General features: G+C 42.2%; 1 protein-coding gene across 2 annotated transcripts in view; it reads right to left on the bottom strand.

Moving 5' to 3' along the window:
- RYR2 (ryanodine receptor 2) overlaps positions 1-26,649 on the bottom strand; it is a 699,456-nt gene that overhangs the window by 166,910 nt on the left and 505,897 nt on the right. For both annotated transcript variants that reach the window (XM_043544343.1, XM_043544344.1), the window contains 6 exons: positions 23,050-23,114; positions 21,653-21,774; positions 18,390-18,439; positions 8,034-8,094; positions 6,158-6,396; positions 3,713-3,794 (listed from right to left, as the gene is read on the bottom strand). In XM_043544343.1, coding sequence (XP_043400278.1) covers positions 3,713-3,794; positions 6,158-6,396; positions 8,034-8,094; positions 18,390-18,439; positions 21,653-21,774; positions 23,050-23,114 — 619 coding nt within the window. The remainder of the gene's footprint in view (positions 1-3,712; positions 3,795-6,157; positions 6,397-8,033; positions 8,095-18,389; positions 18,440-21,652; positions 21,775-23,049; positions 23,115-26,649) is intronic.

Below are 26,649 nucleotides of genomic sequence, written 5' to 3'. Positions count from 1 at the left end.
GCCGCGTCCTCAGGTTCGGCTGATTGCGGCTCTCACTGACCGCGGTTCACTGCTCCAGGCCAATGGGGGCTGCGGGAAGGGCATGCCAGCACATCCCTCGGCCCGCGCCGCTTCCCGCAGCCCCCATTGGCCTGGAGCGGCAAACCGCGGCCAGTCGGAGCCACAATTGGCCGAACCTGAGGACGTGGCATGTAAACAAACCAGCCCGGCCCGCCAGGGGCTTTCCCTGCACAAGCGGCGGACCGGCTTTGAGAACCATTGACGTAAAGGGTACATTAGATCCCACAGGCAAGTCAATTTTATTGTAGTACGTGACTGTCAAAATGACTATCAGGTGTTGTACCATTCTGAAAAGCTTGTGGGCAGCTTTAAATAAAGATGGCTTAGTATCAAGAGACGAACAAGCCATTTCTAATTTCTTTTGGACTAAAACATGCAAGAGGAAGTAAGAATCAAACTGGAGAACTTGAGGAGATTCCTAGAAGTCACAGAAATTCTGCAGTTTTGTCAAAATCCTACCTTCCTTTCTGACTCAGGAGAAAGGAGAAACCTGGAGTTTCTGCTGTAACAGACTGCCATTGAATTCCCAATCCATAATACCCACAATAAACACAGGAACTTCAGCTTCTGACTCCATCATATCTAACTCCACTCTCATAGCTATTTCCCCTCCTGATTTCCTCCCTGACCCACATTATGTCCTCATGAAAAGAACATGTTTCACATATATCTATAAGATAGCATGCTATTCGCTTTCTATATGCATTGATGCTTGTGGACTATAATAGATGAAAGAGCCGGGTAAACAGGCATACACGAATAGGATGGCACAAACCTTTCACAATAGCTCTTGTATGAGTCAATATGTAATTTCATATAAGACCAATACGTAAAATATAAGCCACTTAGAAAGCATTCACATATAATTGCATATATTTTTATTCCGCATAGGAGAGTAATTATTTTTAAATTTAATTCTATTCGTTATTAGATAGGGTGACAAGTGGGGGTGAGGTCAAAGGCTGAGATGGCCATGTTTGTTATGAGCACAGTGTTATAGATAGATAGCAGTTCTGAAGGCAGTAGCCATTTGGAGTACAGTGACTATGCATGTCTCTCTAGAGTTACACATCCTTCCACTCTTATTGGATAATAATGGCTCTTTGATAGAGTACAGAGATTTCCAGACTAAGGGCTACTGAGAAATAACGTCAGTCATCATGCAAATCAGAGCCCTTTTACCAGGATGCAGTGGTTTGTAAAAGAAACAAGTTTATATAGTACAGAATCCCTGAATTTTGATAGCTGAAACAATGCAACTTATATTGACTTGTTGCAACCTTACATTCTGACTCCCAAATTGGTTGCCAGGAGTCCGGTTTTCGAACGGAATACCCAGTCGAAAAGGGACCCTGCAGGCTCTGGTCAGCACCGCTGACTTGGCCGTTAAAATTCCAGTCGGCAGCGCAGCGGGACTAAGGCAGGCTCCCTGCCTGCCCTGGCTCCGCGTGGCTACCGGAAGCGGCCAACATGTCCCTGCAGCCTCTAGGCGCAGGGGCGATCAAGGAAGCTCCACGCACTGCCATTGCCCCAAGTGCTGGCTCCTCAGATCCCATTGGTGAAGAACCGTGGCCAATAGGAGCTGCAGGGGCAGCACCTGTGGGTGTGGGCAGCATGCACCATGCACAGCTGCCTTGCTGCCCCTATGCCCAGGTCAGGACCCCTTCCCACACCCCAGCCCCCTGCCCTATATCATAACCCCCTCCTGCACCCTAAATCCCTCCCAGAGCCCGCACCCTGCACTGCCTCTCACACCGCAAACCTCTGCCCCAGTACTGAGCCCTGTCCTGGACCTCAAACCCCTCATCTCCGGTCCCATCCCAGATCACACCCTCCAGATGGAGCCCGCACCCCCTCCCACACCCTTGCCCTAGTCCAGTGAAAGTGAGTAAGGGTGTGGGAGAGCGAGCAACAGAGGGAAGGGGGATGGAGTGAGTGGGGACAGGGCCTTGGAGAAGGAGGAGGCATGAGTGGGGTCTCAGAGAAGGGCAGGGGCGAGGTACAGGTGTTTGGTTTTGTGCGATTTGAAAGTTGGCAACCCTACCCGTATACAAGCTATGAGAATTAATGGAAAGGGGTAGAGAAACAGACACCCTGGCAAGGAAGTGGTCGTTACACTCCTCAGTGCTATTCTGGGTCTGCTACTGCTTTGCTGTGACCTTGAGCAAGTCACTTGATCTCCCCTATTTGTCAGTTTCCCCCTCTGCAGACTGCAGATCGGGGTGGGCAAACTAAGGCCCGCGGGCCAGATCCGGCCCCTCAGGGCTTTGGATCCGGCCGGCAGGATTGCCCCCCGTCATGCCGCAGGCCCCGTGCCGCTCTCAGAAGCAGCCAGCACCATGTCCCTGTGGTCTGGGAGCAGGCAGAAGGCGTGGTGTGGGGCCAGGGCAGGCAGGCAGGGAGCCTGTCCTGGCCATGGTGAGTGCCGCTGCCACCCCGGAGCTGCTTTAGGTAAGCGGCACCAGGCCAGAGCCCAAACCCCTGCTGCACCCCGCCTCCCAACTCCCTGCCCTGAGCCCCCTGTAAAATCCTGCACCCGTCCTGCACCCCTCCTCTGCCCCAATCCCTTGCCCTGAGCCCGTTCCTGCACACCGCACTTTCCCCCACACCCCGCACTCCCTCCCGCACCCCAGCCCCCTGCCCCGGCCCTGCATACAATTTCCCCACGCAGATGTGGCCCTCAGCCCAACAAGTTTGCCCACCCGTTCTGTAGATAATTAAACCTGCTGGGATGTTGCAGAGTGTTGTAAAGTTTAATTAGTGTTTTGATGAAAGTACAAACGGTTATGAATAAAGTTCTCTCTCTGCCTTGCTTTATGGCCTGTCTGACTGATTCTGTAGAATCACTGATTGTTTTCAACAGTGATTTTTTGAGAATGAGTCCATCCACACCTGATTCAAGAGTCTTGAATTGTATAGCTCAGATCCACCTCTACTTGAAGGACAAATGCAAGAAATACATTTTTGATGCATTATGATTTTTTCATTTGATTTGTTAATAGAATCATGAATGAACAAAATTCAGTAATTCTGACTGGGTGTCTTACCCATTAGAATGAAATTGCAAAACGAATAGATAATATTTTATTTACAAAATGTAAAAACACCACGTTTCTGTAGAACAAAGGTAAGTTTTTAACATCAGTCACGAACAAAGATAAATGAGGGATAACCATAAAGTACAGTGCAGTTAATCAATCTACAAGGAACAATTTTAACAATAATTGAAATGAAAATTTACAATTTCCCCTTCTAAAACTCATAAAATTCTCTAAGTTCTCCTTGTAATTAATGCTGCTTGTATTATACAAAAAAGTCAGATCCTGCAGTCCCAATGCAAGCATGAAATATATTTTAGAATAAGAACCTCTTCGGTTTTAATTGAAGACTATCTTTTTACATAGTTATATGCGAATATTTAAAATTTATTATACTAAATCCAGTATTCTTATTATTATCACAACTCTCTTTTCTATTAAGGGGTACTTGATTTTGCCCTGCCTCACCCACAACTTCTCTCTACACTCCTTTTTGTGCTTTATTAAAGCTTCCACCTGAGAAAACATTCTAACAAAGAACACGTGTGGTGACTACTTATACGACTAAGTGTGTATATGAAGATTACAATTATGTACATGATTTTTCATCTTACCGCTCCACATAGATACTCTTGCTGGTTCCTAGAGAGTACAAGCTGGCCAATATTCTGTAACAAGAGACCTGAACATCTTCCACTAAGGGAAAGGGACAAGGAAGAAGTAAAAAAAAATGCATTCCATTTTAGTCTACATAGTGGGTTTAAAATATAGAGACAATCTAATTATATTTGACTTGACAACCTGCATACTAATGAGTTCAAGCTACCAAACACCAACTATAGAAATCACTGTGTAAATCCAAAAAGTAGTCCTATGGCCGGATGCTGACATAGCTTTTTATGAAAAAACGCCACTTAATTCAATAGAAAGCATATACTGAGAACAATATCATATTTAATGTACCATAAACGCTCTCTATTTTGCTGTGAAAAATGGCAAACCATCTTTGTTAGGATAATGCATAGTTATAGAAGCTGAGACTTGATTTATTAAATAACCTATGCACTACAGTGTACTGAATCTTTTCCAATTGCTAGCAGTGCTTTAAAAGCAGGGAATTCTCACAGCAACTATCTAAAGTGTTAAATGAGTAAAAGGAAAATATAGTCAGAGAACTAACCAATTTAAGAATGCATTATGCTTTGTAAAATATACAACAGTAGAAAAATACTCTTGCGGAACAGATTTTTAATTTTGTAAATTATATTTAATGATTAATGATAGTATCTCATTTTTAGACAAAGCTACAGGTAAATAGCATCTAAATGATGTATTCATTAGTCAGGCAAGGGAACCAAAACACCTGATCCCCACAACAACTTTTCTGTTCATTGCTTGTTTTCAGGAATAACAATCATCACATTATGCATTCTAGTGTAAAGACCAACACTGTTTTTCTATGTGCAGCTGTAAAAAACTGAATTGATCAAATTGGAGAGAAAAACAGTAGAGATGGTTTTTCAGTCCCTCACACAGTATGAGGCAGAGGCAGATATTTTTGATTGGCTGGGCTGACATTCTAGCTAACTCCTCCCACTTACGAGCCACTCCAGAGGGTCTCTTCTAAAGCCAATAACTGTCATATCTGAATAAAACACTTTTTCAAAATTTATTAACAACAGGTAAAACTGCCCAGCACTAAGAAGTAACTGCCCAGCTGAGGGAAAAAATACACAAACTGGGATGACAAGGAGGGCTATCTCCTCCACAGCGAAATGGCTGTTATTCCTAAAACACAATGTGAAGAGAAGTGGTGCTTGTGTGCATTACATAAAATAGGTAAGCACAGTTTAAATTAACCAACAATTCATACTATTAGTGGGTTTATAATAACTGAATAACAATCAGATAGAATAGGTGATTAAAATCTTGTAAGTAATAAAGTATCAGAGGCTACTGATGAAATTCTATCGGGATCAGAAAACAAAAAGGAGTAGAAGGATACTCCTGATATTCTATAGATGGGATATAGTCCCACAGCTTTTTAGTTTTGGATTATGTTAATTAGACACTGCAATTAAATGTCTTTAGCCATCATTTATAAAGACATAAAAATTATAGTATAGCATCACCCAGTCAAATTATAAATCTCAGAAAACCATTTTCCACAGAGCTATTTTATATTTTCTCAGACATAGAAAATGCAGATGACTGAGTCTGATCTTTTTCTAGATCCTCCCTGAGTGGACTCCTTCTTCGAAGCTGGCCAGCTCAGAAATGGAGAATTGCTGCCCACAATAGAAGGGGAGCTGGCTATTAGAATTCCCATGGGGCTTCTAAACAGTACAAGACTGAAACTCTGCTTTGTGGACTGTAAGAGGCACTGTGAGAAAACAGCTTTAGTCTCTCCAAAATGAGGTGAATTACAAAATGTACGCTCTACATCAACTGTGCTGCTACACTCCACAGAAAAGGAGCTTCAGAAGTACCTCCCCACATCAGACCCTTGCAGATGTCTTCAGCAGTTCCTCCTGTTCTGCCTCATGCACCCATTTGACACCCCATCAATTGAAACAAGGTCATGTTTGTAGCTAAAGTCAGGTGACATAACCTTGCTTGAAAAGTTTGAATGAATGAGGTTGCATTACAACAGATATCATCAGAGAACTTCAAAGTTCTATACAAAAATTAAGTTTGCAACACGCCTGTGTGATAAACATTATTATTCCCATTTTACAGATGGATAAACTGCTGCAGAGTGAGACTCCATGATTTATGCCAGATCACATAGCAAGTCTATGGCAGGGCCAGAAATATAATCCAGATTTCTAATCCTATCTTCTAACCACAAATCCACACACCTTCCCAAATTTGTACACAATGGGATAAAACCTGCATACCTTATTCTAAGCTTACGACAAATTCTCATTTAAATCAGTGAAAATTTTGGCAGAGTTTTGTCAGGATTTGTCCTCATATATTAGAAGCCAATCTGTAATAACCCTCAGTACAAAACAAGAAAGATAATTAGCTGCCTGGCATTTCTAAATAATACATACATATTAGGTCTTCTCCAAACTGATGCTGTCCAATGTGTTCAAATAATGAAGAGAGCACTGGCAGGAGAGCCACTGTGGTGTAGTTAATGATTTGTGTCACTCCTTTTGGCTGATTTCTTGTGTGTGTAAACTGGCCTTGCTTAAGATTTTCCATTGTCTTCTCCAGATCTTCTGCGGCATTATCCAAAAATGCTCTCAATGCCATTTTAACAGACTCCAGACCAGTCTTCATCACAGTCCTGTGCATTACATATAAAAGAATTAAAGATCATATTCTGTTAGAGAAAGCACAAAACAAAGTCTATTCCTGACTGATATAAAAAAAAAGATACACTATCTTGGGAAAACCTTCCTATTGGGTAAAATCTTCTTTCCCAAAAGAAAGCAATTCAAGCAAGCATGTTCCAATTGAAAAGCAGTGTCAGAGCGTCACTCTGCAGACCAGAAGGGATTTCAATTCATTTTACATTGACACGGCTTCTTAAGGAAAGGGCTTAAATGTTTCATAAAAACAAGGAACAAGGAAGCCTGCTAAATCATCAAAATAGAAAGCTTATGGTTGTTTGAAGCTGCAAGCCAAAATGCTACCCATACCCAGATTTTGCTTCAGCAATTTTAAAAATCAGAATGGGTTTTCTGAAAGCCACAGTTAAAATCTGTAGTAGAAAAAGAGCAACATGAACATGCTGGTCATATAACTACAATCACTTGTATGCAATATTGTAATTCAGTGTCACTGTCCTCAAACAGAAACACAAGGCTAGCTGAGTTGACTGTAGAGGTCCTCTATTCATAGCAAAGTACAATTTCACAGAGTTTTCATTGTGATTGTGTGAGAGAACTCAGCCCAGGTGAAAAATGCTAGATTGACAGCCCAGGAGACTAAAGTAACCTATTTTATTCACAGAATATGTACTGCATGGGTGGCAGCAATGCAAGCTTCCATATATAGCTATATAAATGTGCCTCAATCCTGACCTGGAGGACCTTTCTATGGGTATGCCTTCACTGAAGAGTTAACTTGGGTGACTGGCACCTGAGTTAACCTAGCCTAGGTGTGGGCAGCCATACTGCAAAGCCATACTCAAGTCACTATATCCTCACTGCTACTGCACTCACCCATGTGTCACCAGGCCTTCTGGGGAGGCACATGCCATGGTTCTTAGCGCTGGTGTGAGCGGCTCTGTGATTCTTCTACCTAGAGAATTGTGGGAGAACTTGTCTGTGCTTCTGGACATGTCGGGGGAACTGTGAGGAGGGCATCCGAGGACTATCAGCACTTGAGTGGTTGAGTGGGCACTTTACTGGCTTGAACAAATGCAACAGCCACACTTTAGCCTATAGACCCAGCTGAGTCAGCTAGCCTGGGCTAAAAACACCACTAAACTCAGGTCAGACTTTTTGTGCGTGGACAGGTTAAGGGCAAATCTCAAATAATCACCCGAGTTAGCTCAGCAGTAAAAACATACTCAAAGAGTGAAAGCATGCCTCACTCTATGCCAATTCAATTCTTGACTTCTCTGATCATGAGGTTGTAAGCAAAACAGTAATTTATTTCCAATAGTTATGACAGTTTTTGAGACACTTATTCACTCGAGACAAAACCCATAAATAGCCAGCGGTTTTTGGTCACTACTGAACTGGCCTGGAGTTGGAACAGTAAGCTAGAGATGAAAAGGTCTATGTTGTATTATCAAACCCTTGGGTTATCAAGAACAATAAAGAAACAACATTCAGTATAGGAACTATTTCAGCAGGACAACCCTTTTTTATTTTAGAAATTCTGTAGCCATGTACAGATAATCAGCCCCCAAATCCTTCTGTACATCAGTTTTAAGTGATTTTTGTATACTTTAGAAAATGTATTCAGCATTACCTTGCATCCAAAGTCTGGCCAAGTATATGAAGACAGTTGACTATTGATGTTGCATCATTTCCTAAACAGGAAGCAAAATGATCCACCAATTAAAATGAGTTTGCATTAAAGCATTCCTATTTTTGTTAACTTTTGTCATTTTCAAAGAAGCAGTAAATGACACAGCAGGGGCACAATTCAGCTTCTGCGTGATTTTAACAGTCAAGTTAAAAACATGCAGTTTGTTGCATTAACTTTATTTACACAGACAATAAAGCATCTCTGATCAAATAGCTGAGGCACTCAAAGCATCTCTCCCTCAAACATCTGAGGCACTCATGAAGCACTTAGATGTGATGTTAATTAGAGCTGCAGTGTACTATTTGTATTTCATTTAAGTTGTTGAAAATTTCACTTTAATTGATTCCAGTTTATCTGAGCATTTATTTTCTTTCTCTCAGGTAACAAAGGTTATCTAATGCTCTCAGTTTGGTGCTGCCTCACTGATACAAGAAACAAGCATTCATATAAGATGACAAAGATGTTAGACCCTGAACATAACAGCTAAGCTATGTAGTTATCTACTACGGGATCTTTGAAATCAGATATATCTTTCTGAAAAGCAACACAAATACTTCTCACAATTCTTGCAGTTCTCCACCTAATGCTCTACAATAAACTTTCTTATGATGAAGTATCAAGCACAAATTCAGACATTGGCATAAATGGATATCATCCACTAAAATAAGGAGTCTCATTAGTTAACACACAGGGCAGAATTTGGCCATACATACATGATCTCTATATATTATTTCACTGTTTTAGAGTTAATTCCCCCACCTGTTTACAAAGATGGATTTCTCTCTCTCTTTCCTTTCTACACTTCTAAAATTACTTGGTCTTCAGGAACCAACAATTGAGTAGTAGTATGTTTTTAAACATTGATTTGTACCTACAATGAAAAATTATGTTTTTTAGTGAAATAGAGATTTTCAAAAGGCAGACCATAGAGAACTAGACGCAATGGTGGCATTCGGGAGGGCTTCTTTACATTACTCATAATTAAGGCTACGATTTACTCACAGAGATCACAAAGATCCATGACTTTACTGGACCTCAGTGACTTCTAGGGCTTCAGGAGGAAGAGTGGGGACTGTGCGCCCCTGCCCTGCAACTGGGGCTGGCTGGAACCAGGACCCTGCAAGCCCCAGCCCTGCTGCTTCCTCCGGGGGGGCTGCAGCAGGGGCCAGGGACTGTAGCCAGAGCCCGAGACCGGCAACTTCCACTGGGGGTTGCAGCCAGGGACGTGTGCCCCATCCCCGACGCGTCCCGAGCTTGGTGGGAGCCAGACCCGTGCACCCCAGCCCCACAGCTTCCGCCAGCGGCTGCAGCCAGGCCATGCTCCCCAGCCCCAATGTGTCCTGGGCTTGGCGGGGGCCATGGGCCACAGGCCTGTGGTGTCCCGGGCTTCGGGGGGCGGCAGCCAGGCCGTGCACCACAACCCTGTGGCATCCCAGGCTTGGCACAGGCTTGGTACGGGCCATGCGCCCCAGCCCCATGGTGTCCCGGGGCTGTGCGCCCCAGCCCCACAATGTCCCAGGCTTGGTGGGACTGCAGCTGGGCCTGCCCCAGGGCTTCCGCCAGCGGCTGCAGCCAGGCTGTGCACCCCATCCCCATGGCGTCCTGGACTTGGCGCGGGCTGCGGGCCCCGGCCCCATGGTGTCCCAGGCTTGGCAGGGCTGCAGCTGGGGCCATACACCCACCCCAGCCCCACGGCGTCCTGGACTTGGTAGGGGACACGTGCCCTGGTCCCACGGCATCCCAGGCTGGCGGGGCTGCAGCCGTAGCAGTGCACCCTAGCCCCACGGCTTTCGCCAGGGCTACAGCTTGGGGCGCATGCGCCCCTTGTGGCTTCCCAGTGTCATGTGCCCCCATGCTGGGGCTTGGTGGGGGCTGCAGTGGGAGTCACTCACCCCTGTCCCACAGCTGGGCCAGCTCTGGAGCAGGGGCTGTGCGCCCCCCATGGCTGTGCCCTCTGCTGAGGCCACATGGTGGGGGGCTTGGCCTGTCAGTCCCCCCGGCATGGGACTCCACTCCTTCCCCCTACCTAGCCCTGCCCCCAGTTATTTGTAGTAAAGTAATGGACAAGTCACGGGCTCCATGAATTTTTGTTTATTGCCCGTGACCTGGTTTACTAAAAATAACCGTGAAAAAAATCGTAGCCTTACTCATAATTTCACAGCAGGAACTGGTTGATACATTCTCTTATTTACATTCACAGCAAGAGTCCTGTGCTTTACCAGGGTCAGCTAGTCTCTATAGTGAGGGTCAGTAGGGTGGAGCCTACTGTAGTCTAAACATGCTGAAAACTAGCCAATTTTTAAGACTACCCCCACACGAGTTGTGTGCGCGTGCTTTCTTTCTGACAGTAAAAATAGGATAAAACTTCACTGGGACATATCAGACTTTTACTGAAGTAATATTAAAAGATTGAGAAATTAAAGAAAGTTTAAAAATTCCAAAAATTCTAAATTAAGGCCCTTCCTGAAAAAAGTGTTTTAACAGGATTAATTTAGCTTCAGTGGGACCATTCACGTGCACAAGTCTTTGCGGGAACTGGGACTTAGGTAGAAAAACCAACCTTAATTCACTACTCTTCATTTAGTTATTGTAATATAATCACAATTCATTTGGAAACCTCTGCCCAACATGTATTAAACATGTTTAGACGACAACAGTAGTTAGAACACTGATGATCTTTCTACACTAGCACTTCCACTGTTCCTATTACTTGTGGGGCCATATATTTTTGAGAAAGACATCTAGTGTAGACATAGTCTATGATAGCTATATTTTTGCAACAGAAAGGGGTGACTTTTTTTTTCTTTTTAAAGAAAGCTTAGCAATTGTGGAGAGAACTAAAAATCACAAGATCCGTATTAACATCTTTTGACATCTTTTCCTATTCCTAATGGTAAGCAGAACATATTTTTGGAGGATTGTGGTGTATGTGCTTCAGTTCCACTCCTATAACCTTCCTCATGTAAATTAGCACAGCAGCAACTGAAGGGTACAGCCTTCCTCCACAACTATGCTTTCCCAAATAGACCATAGCATCACCAATGTCTACCGACTTTTTAACTTCAAATATTTGAGATATTTGGAAAAGCATCCAAAGTTCAGATGCTTATCTGAACCTCTTTGGTCTGGAAATGTGCCTGGAAATTTTGCAAGAATGAGGTCCATTATGAGATTTCCAGTACTTCCTTATTTTGTTTTGCCTGGAAACATTCTGAGAAGAAACTTTCATGAGGTATTTTCAAAGCCCAGGTTCTGATTCTGGATGTAGCTAAGGAAAATTGAATTGCTAATACTGTAAAAAGCAAACTAAACATTTTTGAACTTCACATATATGTTTTGTTTGGACCTAAATTTGGAGAAAAGTATTCAAAATAACTCAGTACTTATTACGCTCAAAGTTATAGTAAAACTACTGCCAGTGATTGGGAGACCCATTATACATGAGAGAACTTTGTGGATTAGTATGTATGCTCCTTTCCTCCTGGATTGTCTGCCCTAGGTATGTCAGGAAAAATTATGCTCTTACTTGTATTGGTGAATTTGGCCCATCATCTTCACAGCACTATTTGCTTCTCAAACATAGGAGCAGGGACAGTGAGAATTCTGGGCTTTGCATTTCTTTAGACTTAGAGCATTTAGTTGTTTCCACTCTGTTTTCAACATATACAAGCACAAAAAGCAATTGGGGTGCCCTCGCTTTTAATTTATGTATATATGCTACTAAATTAATAAAGACTAGACCAATCTTTTTTTATTTCAAAATGTGGGGAGACTATTTTGCTTCTAGGCTGAGACCACATATCAAATTTCAGATCACCATGATTTTTTTTTAAATGAGTTACAAATACCTGAAATTAGGAGTTTCTAATTAAGTGAATTCTACTGATGCGACACAAAGTTCTACAGCAGTAACACAACTGTGGCAGGTCTGCCCAAACAGACCTGTAGCCAGAGCACAATACTAGAGCCTAATGCAGAACACATTCTTCTAATCCATAACATAGCCTTTCCATTATAAAACACTTTAAAACAACAGGGTACAAATCAAAGCTAAGAAACCACTAGACCTTAAAGGAACTGTATACATAAGTAACTGCTAAAGGAACAATAAAAATTGCAAGTGCAAAAACATTTTCACTAAAAGAGCTCAGGCTAAAAGCATCCTAGAAGTTAGTGTGATCACTAGGTATCTGAATGATTGTTCAGCCCTGGGCTACAATCACAACAGATCTCATAAGCAAAATGATTGGGTTTAATCAGCACTTGGATGGGAGACCTTGAGGAAAAAATCCTAGATACTTCAGGAACTGATGTTGGTGATTAAATTCACTGTTAACACCCTGCACTCAAAATCCCATGGATACTCATCTCCAGGATGCCTTAATGGAGGGATTTGTGCCGGTTCCCAGGAAGGAGCAAACAATCAGGCAGAAACAGCATCTCCTCCCCCTTTATAACACCACAGAGTTTTCCTCCTGAGTAATATCCTCTCTGTTCATGAAAGTGAATGGGATAAATCTGGTCAGTTAGCAGCATGGCTAACATTTGTTTCAGACTGTATGTCACTTTGTCATTAATAGTGAGAATAAAGAATTGGGCTGATACACTGATAGCTCTGAAGATAAAGAGAAAGCATCTCATACCACAGTTAAACAATATTGAAAAGTAAATTAAACTATTCATAGAAAAAAAATTTTAAATGAGGAAAATATAATTTCAAAGGCTCATTCCACTGCAAATAATTTGTGGAAAATTCAACCCATTAATAATAATGAAAGTACTCTCCTGAGTGCACAAATACAGCTCTCAAACAGTAAATTATCCGTGTTAAACCTCAGTTATCCAATAATCAGCATATAATAAGTCCATGCTGAAGAATAACCTTAACAAAAATATTAGTAATTGTGACACTGGCAGACCAGCCAACCTGTGTATGACCCATAACAACTTAATGAGGCATTACAATTATATCAGGATTAGGGTGGCCAGATAGCAAGTATAAAAAATCGGGACGGGGGTGAGGGATAATAGGTGCCTATATAAGAAAAAGCCCCCAAAATTGGGACTGTCCCTATAAAAATCGGGACTTCTGGTCACCCTAATCAGGACAATTCACTTGTATGTGAATTTCAAAGAGATGTATTAGACCAGCAATCATTAACCCATTCATTTGCAGTAATAGAAATCAAGGGTAGATGCTAAGTCTGTGTTTACCTGTATCCTGAAAGAAGTTTAACAATGTAACCCAATTAGCTTGTAGATGCTTATTCTTTTCATGTCTTAATTGCTTTTACATTATGTGTGCAACTGTGTTCAGTAGACCTTAAGATCAAAGATGTGAGACACTGCATGAAATTAACAATATTACATATATTGTCTTCATCTTATTTATCCAGGATATAATCTATGATCGGCATTCACCTTACATTAATCAATATAACTAGATTACCTGTGTATGCACCGCAAATAGAATGTTAACTTCAAAGTGATGGGACAGTGTGCTCTCAACAAAGAAGAAACCTCAGTCACATGCTGTGCTCAAAGCACTTGAAAAACCTGCTTCAGCTATAAAGAGAAACCTCAGGCCTGATCCTTTCATCTCTAGTCAGCTAAACTTTGAACAGGGAAAGTTTAATCTGTGGGACTGAGATCTTCCAAGTAGTTACATGGAATACTCTGGAAAAGGCATGGAAAGACTCTAGCAGACTCTATATCTAAACTGCATTTGGATTCTAACCTTTTAGAATAATTCCAGAGAGACTTTTGCAAGCCAGCAGATGGATCAGGATCACAGCAGTGAAGTTATATGAACACTTAAAATCACTTGTATGTATATGATTCCTTAACCATTTAATAACTCCCTTCTTTTCTTTTATTAATAAGTCTTTAGTTAGTTTACAAAGGATTGGCCGCCAGTGGGCTATTTGGGTAAGATCTGAAGTACATTTTGGCCTGAGGGTAAGTGCCTGATCCTTTGGGATTGGTAGAACTTTAAGTATGATTAATAGGGTTTTCAGGAACCTATCACTATATTACACTAGACTGTCTAGATGGGAGCCAAGGGCTGGAATGCCTAAAGGGGACCGTGTTTGACTTCTTGTTAACCAGTGTGCTACTGCAGAAGCTCTTTGGTAGGTCTAATTATAGCATAAAATACCAGTTTGGGGGATTGTCTGTCCTATTTCTTGCAGTCTGCCCTGAGTCTGGCATTCTCAGTGTGGTCCATCCAGGCATCCAGTCACAGTAATCCAGTGTGGTTAACACACTTCAGGCTCTTCTGTATGGCAAACCATCATGCTTAGCTTCTGATTTTGTGTGGCACTCTCCTCAAAATTAAGGCAACACAGCTTTTACAAATGTCTTTCCTTTTACTATACACAATATGCTAATCTATCTTTGGGAGTAGTGTACAGATCCCATACCACTCATAAGAACGGACATACTGGGTCAGACCAATGGTCCATCTAGCCCAGTATCTTGTTTTCAGACAGTGCTTGGTGCCAGATGCTTCGGAGGGAGTGAACAGAACAGGGCAATTTATCGAGTGCTCCATTCCCTGCTATCCAGTCCCAGCTTCTAGCAGTTGGAGGTTCAGGGACACCACTACAGTACATGTAGTTAATGTCCAGCTAGTAGCAAGTCCCATACTGAGGCTACAATTAAGCTTGTTTTGTTCATTCAAACACACATTCCAAAACACATAAGAAGCCAAGTAAATTCCTAGGACCTGACTATAACCCCTAGATCTGCATGTGGAGCTCTTCCTCTTCCAGACAGGTCTTGTCTTCACTAGAAAAAAACGTGAGTTCTTAACTGAAGTTAGCTAACATAAATTCTAGTGAAGAGAAGGCAGTTTGTCGTTTTCTCATGAGTTAGCAGTTCAAGGTGAAACTCTAGGCTCCTCCAGTCTTTATTTCAACCTTTTAATACACATGAAAACTACAAACTGCCCTATATAGTCATGAGGATTTTACTTTGTGGTATTTACCATATGTTAGCTAACGCAGATTAAGAACCAACTGTTTTTCCTAATGAAGATGCACCCACAGTAGTTAGGCTCAGCTGCTTCTGTGGCACCTATACCCTCCATCACATAGATCCAGCAAAGCCCTCTCCACACAATCCACAAATGGAGGCTGGTTGAGCTGGGATGTACAATGCAAACTGTCCTCCGTCTAGCATCACAGACCTTATATGAAGTTCACAATCTCAGTTTTTACAGTTTGCCCATTATCAATCCTACAAAAATAATCCAAGAGATTAATCCATGAAAGACTACTCCTGAAAATATTTCCCCAAAATGTAAAATAATAGAATACTAAGCTGGACAATCTGTCAAATCATGCTAACTGTGACTGACTTGGTAAGCACCAAAATAAACCAACAGAGGTTGTAACATTCTGTGGAAAAGCAGCCTACCATACATGAAGAGCAGTTGTGTGACACACTTTACACTTTACTGACATTACGCCACAAAAAGATGAAACAATCTCTCACATTTTGGGCATAGAATCATAGAATATCAGGGTTGGAAGGGACCTCAGGAGGTCATCTAGTCCAACCCCCTGCTCAAAGCAGGACCGATCCCCGATTAAATCATCCCAGCCAGGGCTTTGTCAAGCCTGACCTTAAAAACTTCTAAGGAAGGAGATTCCACCACCTCCCTACGTAACGCATTCCAGTGTTTCACCACCCTCCTAGTGAAAAGTTTTTCCTAATATCCAACCTAAACCTCCCCCACTGCAACTTGAGACCATTACCCCTTGTCCTGTCATCCGCTACCACGGAGAATAGTCTAGATCCATCCTCTTTGGAACCACCTTTCAGGTAGTTGAAAGCAGCTATCAAATCTCCCCTCATTCTTCTCTTCTGTAGACTAAACAATCCCAGTTCCCTCAGCCTCTCCTCGTAAGTCATGTGTTCCAGTCCCCTAATCATTTTTGTTGCCCTCCGCTGGACTCTCTCCAATTTATCCACATCCTTCTTGTAGTGTGGGGCCCAAAACTGGACACAGTACTCCAGATGAGGCCTCACCAATGTCGAATAGAGGGGAAAAATCACATCCCTCGATCTGCTGGCAATGCCCCTACTTATACATCCCAAAATGCCATTGGCCTTCTTGGCTACAAGGGCACGCTGTTAACTCATATCCAGCTTCTCGTCCACTGTAACCCCTAGGTCCTTTTCTGCAGAACTGCTGCCTAGCCATTCGGTCCCTAGTCTGTAGCGGTTCATTGGATTCTTCCGTCCTAAGTACAGGACTCTGCACTTGTCCTTGTTGAACCGCATCAGATTTCTTTTGGCCCAATCCTCCAATTTGTCTAGGTCCCTCTGTATCCTATTCCTACTCTCCAGCGTATCTACCACTCCTCCTAGTTTAGTGTCATCTGCAAACTTGCTGAGGGTGCAATCCACACCATCCTCCAGATCATTAATGAAGATATTGAACAAAACCGGCCCCAGGACCGACTCTTGGGACACTCCGCTTGATACTGGCTGCCAACTAGACATGGAGCCATTGATCACTACCCACTGAGCCCGACAATCTAGCCAATTTTCTACCCAACTTATAGTGCATTCATCCAGCCCATACTTCTTTAACTTGCTGACAAGAATACTGTGGGAGACTGTGTCAAAAGCTTTGCTAAAGTCGAGGAACACCACGTCCACTGCTTTCCCTTCTTCCACAGAACCAGTTATCTCATCATAGAAGGCAATTAGATTAGTCAGGCATGACTTGCCCTTGGTGAATCCATGCTGACTGTTCCTGATCACTTTCCTCTCCTCTAAGTGCTTCAGAATTGATTCCTTGAGGACCTGCTCCATGATTTTTCCGGGGACTGAGGTGAGGCTGACTGGCCTGTAGTTCCCAGAATCCTCCTTCTTCCCTTTTTTAAAGATGGGCACTACATTAGCCTTTTTCCAGTCATCCGGGACTTCCCCGGATCGCCATGAGTTTTCAAAGATAATGGACAATGGCTCTGCAATCACATCCGCCAACTCCTTTAGCACTCTCGGATGCAACGCATCCGGCCCCATGGACTTGTGCACGTCCAGCTTTTCTAAATAGTCCCGAACCACTTCTTTCTCCACAGAGGGCTGGTCACCTCCTTCCCATGCTGTGCTGCCCAGTGCAGTAGTCTGGGAGCTGACCTTGTTCGTGAAGACAGAGGCAAAAAAAGCACTGAGTACATTAGCTTTTTCCACATCCTCTGTCACTAGGTTGCCTCCCTCATTCAGTAAGGGGCCCACACTTTCCTTGATTTTCTTCTTGTTGCCAACATACCTGAAGAAACCCTTCTTGTTACTCTTAACATCTCTTGCTAGATGTAAGTAATTTCGTTTTTCTCATGGTCTTGTAAAATGATTAGCAGGTGAACTGTGTCCACTTTGCTTATCCCAGAAGTCTGAAAGTTCAAAACATGATGCCAAACTAATTTCCATTTTTTTTTCATTTTACTGATTACAAGAAGGGTTTATAAACTTTTGGAATATCACAGTGCTGCAGCAAACAGATATTTTCCCTTCAAATAGAAAGGAATATATGGGAACTGGGTTAAGAACAATATTTTTTAATCAAATTGGAATCATCCAGATAATTATCCAAACGGATAATGATGGATGCTGAAGTCCTCACTGCTCCCATTATAGAAGATATGTACATAGGGACAGATTTTCAGCTAGCCTTCTATCGGCATGATGTTAGAAAAGACTGCAGAGAGTGAATGATTGTACCATGGGTGTAGAATAGACAATGAAGTGATTTTCACCAGGCAGAAATTAAGGACTCACCCGACCACTTTTATAGTCAAGTGATGTCTGAAACATGATAGACATGCAGATCTAGAGTTAAGCACATTTGGGAGAATGGAAGAATTCCGTGGAATATCAGCTAAGCATTTCAGCCCACAACAGACTTTGCTTCAGTGACTTTCAGAGATAAAAAAATGTGCAAATGCTAATCTGTTTCGACTTTAGCAGGCCAGTACTGAATAGGTATACAGCAGCAAATACTTTTATAATGATCTTGTTTGAATTCTGTTCCTTGGTAGGACAATGAGCCTGAGAATCGATCTCCTCTTAATCAGATTTACACACGCTTTTTTTTATTACTACAAAAGCTCTTTTCTCCATCTAAAAACTGCTGTGATCTAACAACCTAAAGGATCATTAGTAGCCCATGAAGACCATGCATTCAGCCATGCAACATGCAACAAGGCAGTACATAACACAGCGTAAAAATGGCAAAGTAAACCAAGTGATGGCCATGCTAGTATTTGTCAACGGTCTCCTTACCAAACAGTGAAATCCTATGCCTGACAAGAACTCCAAGTTTGCAGAACAGGCTGAAGACAAAAGAAAAATAAAGAGAAGAAGGGGAAAAAAGAAAAAAAAAGGGAGAAGAAAGAAAAATAACAGCTGATATATGAGCAGGAAAAAGCAACATGATGTCACGCAGAAATTCTCTGAGCAGAATGTGGGACTGAGAGTACTAAAGAAAGAGATTTAAAGTGCATATCCTTAACGAACATGGTTAAATAAGCACATATTCTAATTAAAGAAACAAAAAACTGAAAGCAAAGCTAAGTAATATAAAAGCGTTCTATATGAAAAACCACAAGGAAATAATTATTGAAGTGTTACAAACTAAAATGCAGTCAGTGGGCTATTCAAATATCTTTGAAAATTTGCAGGGGAAATGTTAGGAAATCAGATTAATAGAAATGTCTGATGGTAAATGTTTAATTAGTCCAATTTGGATTTCATCATATTTAATAGATTAGGTAATTAAAACGAAATCTTGTCCATTAAAACATTTAACTTAAATGATTTAAGATTAGAACTAAATAAACAATAGTTTAAGTGGTTAAATCAAACAAAATATGGATATGACCACTGGTTTTGTTTAACATGTTTAAATTAATTTTAGCACTGATGAATGGTGCCCAGTTGAGAGCAATGGGTAATAAAGTTTTATGTTTATTCATAGAAAAGGGAACAGCAGTGCAAGCTTCCCCACACTGCCCCCCAACCATTGACTCAACCTTCATCTCCATCTCCACAGAGAGAGTAGTTCACCCTTCATGGCCCAATTCAATCCTTTGCATCTTTTAGTAGAACATCACTCTGGGTGTATATTGGTGTCTACTGTGGTGTAATTTTCTGTGGCAAGGACCGTAGTCCAATAGAAACTGTATTAAGAATATCATCTCATTTTACTTTGGCCACCAGCATCCTGGGCCTAATTCCAACCACTGATGTCAAAGGGAAAGACACTATATGTCCCATTATCCAGCCCCTGACCCATTTAGTCCACTATGAATAGTTTTTCAAAAGTATCTTATCATATATAATTCGTTTTGATTTAAACAGTAACACATTAAATAGAGGTCAATCTATTCCTCCTGCCAGTATATGAGCACAACACTCATCAACTTGAGTAGAAGCTGTGCTCACATAGTTGAGGGTGGAATTGAGCTCATGAAGCATGTCTAGCATGCCTAGTATGACCCAGCTGACAACAAAGCCAAGGGCCTGATACTTGGGCTCATATCCAGAATCGATCCTACAAAATTGCAGTACTAAGAGGGGCTGTCTTGCTAAGTAGGCTGGTCTTAACAGAGAAGACATTAAATCAAAGTCAATGCCATCAGACTCTGGTCACTAATAAGGTAGAAGTTAATAATTCCATGGTACTTTATATAAAATGCTGGGGATAACCTCAGTGTCTTGGCTCACATTCACTCAATTAACACATCAAGATTTAATGTCCAAGGCCGTGTGTGTTTGCTGAGCACCAGGTGGTTGTTGGATTTGCCTACACAATCACTACATTGCCATTATCAATTCAAAACTCGTCTACTTTACTGCCAAAAAGAAAACGTAGGTTTTGCTGGGTGTTTCAAAAGACAAACTGTCTTTCCATCCTGGGAAAAAACTACATGAAGCCAGGGTCCAAAGGAAACTGAAAACAATTAAGAAATAAAAAACAGCTTTGGTGAATCTCATACCCCTTCCTAAGCTCAATATTGAAATTAAACCTTCCCTTCTTGAGTTTTACCTTGCCTTTCTCAAGGCCTCTGAAATCTTTGGACAGTTAGTAGGATGGTTCATGGCAGAGGACTGTAAGATGGAGTTCCTATAGCCTTGAACATTCATCATCAAGAATTAATTTTGCAGGCTAGTAATAGATGGTTGGTCAGATGTGTTACGGTGTCTTTTAAATTCCTTGAAGGACTCCAGACAAAGCAATGTTAGAAACAAGATGTCAGAATAAATGGGCCATTAGTTTGTTCTAATATGCCAGCTATTATGAGTCATGTTCAATAAGGCTACCAGAGAATAGCCCTCATGTAAACACGTCAGCCCTCCACATCTGGGTCACCTACTGGGGGTGTGTGCTGATCTGCAGAGAACATCAGTCTGTGAAAGCCCTACCTAGTGAACTTTGGCTCAAACTGTAGCAGCTCATGCTTGCAGCTCTGGAGAGCCCCAGTCCGTTCTCCGGCATCAGCCAAGATGGTGGCTAGATATGCTGACTGATTCCTGCTGACTCATTGTGACTGGTGTCGCTTTTTTAACTCCACCCTTAGTTTAGAGCAGCAGTCCCCAAACTTTTGAGGGTCACACCCACCCTCACCCCATCCACACCCTGGGGTGGGGGGCAGTGGACAGAGGTAAGGGGACTGCAGCCAGGTGCAGCTCCACTCCCAGCCTCACTCCAGCCTTTGCCTCGGCCCCAGCCCTGGGCCAGGAACTGAGCCGCAGCTAGTGGCTGAGGTTGAGAGCTAGTGAGGGGATGGGAGCAGAGCCGCACTGAGCCTGGAGATGGGGTCAGGCACAGGGCTGGGAGCCAGGGACACAGGTGGGGGCGGGACCAGACCAGAGCTGGGAGGGGCTAGTGGCGCTACCTCCCTGCCCCCTGTAGGGGCTGGCATGGGCCTGCCACATCCCCCTGATATTCCTCCATGCGCCCCACAGTTTGGGGACCTCTGGTTTAGAGGAGGTGGAAGTGACAATTTAGCAGGAGTTTACATAAGACAAACAGGTATCTGGAGGTAAAGCCTAAGAAGAGACAAGCTTCGGGAGAAGGGTTGGGCTGAGACTTATGTTGTGTTACTATTATTAAGAAAGTCCCAGAAAAGGTGTGAGTCAAATTATACACAGAACATCTTGACTCTTCTCAGAGCAGGGTGAGAATATGTTCTCACAATCTGCCATGGTTAAATTTTGTTCTTGAACATATTTGTGAAATTTTGCATGAACAGCAATTTTTGCACAGTCTTAGTACTTGTCTGTACTGTACATGAGTAAATTTAGATTCCTGCCCACCTGAATAACAACCACTGCTTTTTAAAAGTAGTATTGGATTCAGAGTCTGAAACACACACAGACTTTTGTGTGTGTGAATTCTCCCTTCCAACACCAATGAATCATCTTAATACAAGAAAGAAAATGAAAAACATTAGATCACTTGTGTTTCCATAAGGCTACTTTACCGCCCCTAACTAAGCTAAAACGTGCCTACACATCAACTATTGTTCTTTATTTATTTGTACCTTGTCACCATTTCTTTCTCCTTGTTAGAGGCATGTCCCCCGCTGCTCAGAGGCCTGCTTGCTGCAGATAGGAAATACAGCCGATGATTTTTGAAATACTGATCAATTAAAGGGAGCACAACCTGAAATACATCAGAGAAAAACAGGCATGGTCAACTCAGGGCTTCTTGTGCTCTAGTTCATAATATTCATTTCACATCACAGTTTCATGGCAAGAGGGATTTCTTAACATGTAACATTTTTTTTCTCTTTAAATTCTGTTTATCCTTAAATTCCCCTTCTTTTTAAACAAGTATTTAGGATGTCAACCAAAAACATGAACTACAGTGAATTTCTACTTTCCTCCTGGATTTTTAGGAGGGATATGAAGGGGGAAAGGTTATTTATTTATATTTCTAATAAAATATATCTATTATTACTCCAGATGCCTTTGACATAGCTTAAAAAAAATCTAATCAAAACAGCAGCCAGCCTGAGAGCAGCTCCCCGCAAAACTCAGTCTCCAGCAAAACTAACTGTTCTCCCCAACAAACATCTTTTCCCATCATTCCTCCTTCTCCTGCAAAAACCTCCCATGCCACCAAATGGAGTTTAACCCATGAACAGAGCCTACTGTTCAGTGCCTATGGCTGATCCATCACCCAGGCATGGATTCAAAAAATAAAAATAAAAAATTCCAAACCTTATTTCATTTGAGAATAATTTTGAAAGGAAAAAGCAACATGAGTTCCCCAGTGGATGAAATTGCAGATGGTGACATATTTTGTGACAGCACTTTATAGTACAAAGACTATAATTTACTGCTAGGGAATCAGGGTCAGAGAATATTGCAACACCTGTCTGATTATTCATTAATGGATTGAAAAGGCACCTTGAATATGCACACACCAGACAAGCTTATGAGTGCCAAAGGTGTAAGCAGAATTTCCTAATGTATAAAAGATAAATCCTTTTTGGCACAACCAGACGTCAAGATAGTTTTAAAACAAGGAAAGAAAGCAGGAAGGTGACATTGGGAAATATCTAGCTGTATTTTCTCCAAGTATAGCTCACATTAACTGTCTAAAGATTACATAATAGAGACACAGTCTACCCTCCTTCACAACTGGGCTAAACCAGTACAGGGAGAACGTGGGGAGCTTATGAATACCTAGCATGATATGCTGTATACTGTAAAGAAAGAAGATACAGGGAATTTAAGGAGAAAAATGTAATTTTTTCATAGATATATTTCATGTGATAGTCTGCTCAAGCTGTGCAGCTTTTCATTTGTCAACAATATAACGATAAAATTCAATTCACATTTAATGTAGACCAATGCAAATATAACAAGAACAAACATGCTTCTTAACAAGCAGTTTCTGCACTGAAAAGGGATAAGCAAAGATATACTCTACTTTGGCAAAGAACTTGATTTCTTGCTCATAAGGGAACTGTTCTCCTTTGCCTCTGCTGCCACCATCTGTGAGTAGGAAGAGTTTAAGAGGCATACTGAATAAATAAAATTACATGCTATTCTATACTTTAAATATGTACACTTCAGAGGAAGTAATTTGATTCTCTTCTTTAGGGCTAGGTTTTAATATGCTTCAGATAATATATATTAGTTACATATATATTTTAAGACTGCTTCATCCGATATAAGATACATTATAAAAGGGGGGTAAAAATAAGGAGCCAAAACCTCTGGTGGTGTATATCCCTGGAAGCCAGTGGAGCTATGTCTAGTCAAGAATCTGGCTCAGTGTTCTTATTTTTGAAAAAGTTGGTAACGCCCTGCTAACATATATAAATCAAGCTAAAAGTAACAAAAAAAGAAATCAGAGCAGCTTTTAATTGACTTCATTTGATACAAAAAAGCCCATCCAGAATTTGGGGCCCCTACTTGATGTAGCCAACTTTTTCCCCATTATAAAAGCCTGTCTTGGGAGCCACTTCATGACTTTTTCTGTGGAAAGGCTGTGCCTAGGACAAGAGTAGCAGGAAAGGAAATTTGACTCTGTGTTTCAATCACAGATCTAGCACTCAGTTCTCGTGGCCTGCTGTTGTGGTTCTCTTGTTCAGTAGCAGTGCTCAGTATGATGCATACTGAGTGTAAGCACAGAAAAAAACCATAAGAAATAAAATAATAAAGGAGAGAAAAATCTCTCTCTCTCAAATCACATAACTGAATTCCACAGAAAGAATTAAAGTTAGATTAGGGAAGCTCAATACCTCAAAAGAGTAATTATATATATGAACTACAAAGATTATGATTAAACCAGCTTTCCCCCGTAATTTACAAAACTATTGGATTTTGATTGCATGGTTAAGAATTTTCTGTCTAAAGAATGCAATTAATTAAGAAGTACTCACTGGAGAGTAAACTTACTTCACTTGCCACAATACAATGAAACTCAGATACCATTTGATAAACACATCTGTTGCAATCTGCAAAATCCTGATAAGCAATTAGTGTTAGACACGTGTCCAAGTGAAGCAAAAAACCTGTAACTTTTTCCACCCCATTTGTTTTGCGAAGAGGAAGGGAAATAAATCATTCTTTTTTTCAAGGAGTTTGAAACATTTACCATGATCAAATGAGCAACAACTGTTCATTGCACAGAATAAAACACATGCTGTTTTAGAAGGCTCTGAGCAGGTAAGAGTCTTCCTCACTTTAACAGTCCAGAAGGTTGAAAAAATTTAACCGGGGCTTTGATATTGCCCAACCAGTGTGGCAAATTACATGCACCAGGAGTAAAACCTGTGATAATGTAAGAAGTTATATGAACAAACTGCATACTTTTTTAAAGTTTATTAGTGTGCTCTTTCACGCATATTCAGGGTTGGAATGCATCTTATAGGATCTGTCCTGTATAGGGAGCATTGAAGAGCTTCACTGTCCCAGTGGAAGCACAATTCCTCCCACACCTTATCTAATTAGGCATTTTTCATCTGATTCCCCCAAACAGTGTGGTGTAGATAAGCTGAGAGAAGAAATTATGGGAGCACTAGTGTAGACAAGGTACCTGGGACCCTCTGGTATTTTAAACCACTGTGTCCTCCAGGCAGTGGCGTATTAACGCCTAGGCCGACAAGGCCTAGGCCTAGGGCAGCAAATTTGCAGGGGCGGCAAATTTATAATAGCAGCCAGAGGCTGCTTCCCCCAGTGCCGGTTCGTGCCCTCCACCCCCGGCCCCGCCCCAACTCGACCCCTTCCCCGCCCTCGTTCCCCGTCCCTAATGGTCCCCTTCCCCAAATCCCTGCCCTGGCTCTGCCTCCTCTCCTGAGTGCACCACGTTCCCCCCTTCCCCCCTCCTTCGCGAAGCTGTTTCGCGCACAAGCACTGGCAGGGAGCGGGGAGAAGCAGGACCTGGGGGCGAGCTCAGGGGAAGAGGCAGAGGCGGAATCGGAGCGGAAGTGAGCTGGGGGGGCAGCAATTATTTCTGGGCCTAGGGGCGGCAAAATCATTAATCTGCCACTGCCTCCAGGACTACTCTGACCATGGTTAAGACAACACAGCAGTTAAAATTAGGGTGACCAGATAGCAACTGTGAAAAAATGGGACATGGGGTGGGGGGTAATAGGCGCCTATATAAGAAAAAGTCCCAAAAAACGGAACTGTCCCTATAAAATCGGGACATCTGGTCACCCTAGTTAAAATGCTAGCAGTTACTACCCCGATGGAAGTGTGCTAGTGGTATGTCAATGACAGGAAATTTGAAGAAAAATGCTCATGCAAAGAGGATGGATGATGGGCACTAACCTGGGACATGGGAGACCTGGGTTCAATTCTCTACTCTGCCACAGACTTCCTGGGTGACTTTGGGCAAATCATTTAATCTCTCCGTTCCCCATCTGTAAAATGGGGTCTACCTCACCGGCATGTTGTGAAAATAATGCTGAAGACAGTGAAGGACTCATCTACGATGGTAATGGGGGCCACTGAAGTGCCTAATCTAGACAGGTAGATAGCCCTAGAGCTCCTGTGAGCAAGGGGAGTGCAGAGGGGATGCACTACAAGAGGATACAACATGTGCTCTCCTGAATAGACGTCCCAAAACCAGGGGAACTTGTTCCACCCTCCCACGCTACAGACTTGTGCAGAAACCTCTATCTAGGATCAAATTCACCCCAGTTAACTAAATGGGTAAAGTGAAATCAATGGGAAATCAGCAGACTGGTCTGTTTCTAAGGGCTATATAGCCCCGCAGTTCAGACTGCGGGGGGCCTGAATTGCAGTGTGCACTAGCCTGCGGCACTGTAACTCCTCTGTGTGGACTCTATGGGCACAAACTAAAAGGTACCAAGTTTGCATTAACTTAGTGCTGTTTAAATAGGACTACATTATCATGAACTAGGTTTGTGCCTACATTGTCCACACAGGGGAGTTACTGCACAGCACACTAGTGTTCACTGCAATTCACACTCCTATCGCCCATATTGTGTGTAGACAAAGCCTAAATCTCAATGCCAGACTACCAATCATAAATTAAATTTCCTTCTCTCTACTTGTCTACTCATGGAAATCTATTCCTTAGAGGTGCATCTCTAATCTGTCACTATTTATGCACTGTGCATCTTTCACTTACATTGTGCAAAAACTGGCATGAATTCTTTTTCTACTTCAATGATGTCAAACCTTTATTTTCCTGTTGGCATAACTCCATCTTGCTGGAAAGGCATGCTGAGCTGAGCTCACTTTTTATGACATTTCTGGGGTTATGTATGCAGGGCTGAACATTCAAGCCTTGTGTTCAGCCTCAGAAAATGCTTGGGGTGGGATGAGGGGGAGAAAGGACATTCCTTTCGTATGCTCATGGACGTTTCAGCAGCCATTGTGCACATGTTCCACTGCCAGTAGGATTTACATGGCAGCGCAGGTGCCTGGTTTGATTTGCTCCTTTAAAAGCAGATGATAGTGAACCTTGACCGACTTGGACTAAATCGGGGTTTGAGATTCACAGTGTTTTGTGAATTAAGGAGGAGGGAGTTTACATTGAATGGAAATTGGA

Source organism: Chelonia mydas, chromosome 3 (assembly GCF_015237465.2).
Source record: "Chelonia mydas isolate rCheMyd1 chromosome 3, rCheMyd1.pri.v2, whole genome shotgun sequence".
NCBI classification, from domain to species: Eukaryota; Metazoa; Chordata; order Testudines; family Cheloniidae; genus Chelonia; species Chelonia mydas.
Note: the sequence above shows the minus strand (reverse complement) of the source record. Positions and strands in the feature narration are given on the sequence as shown.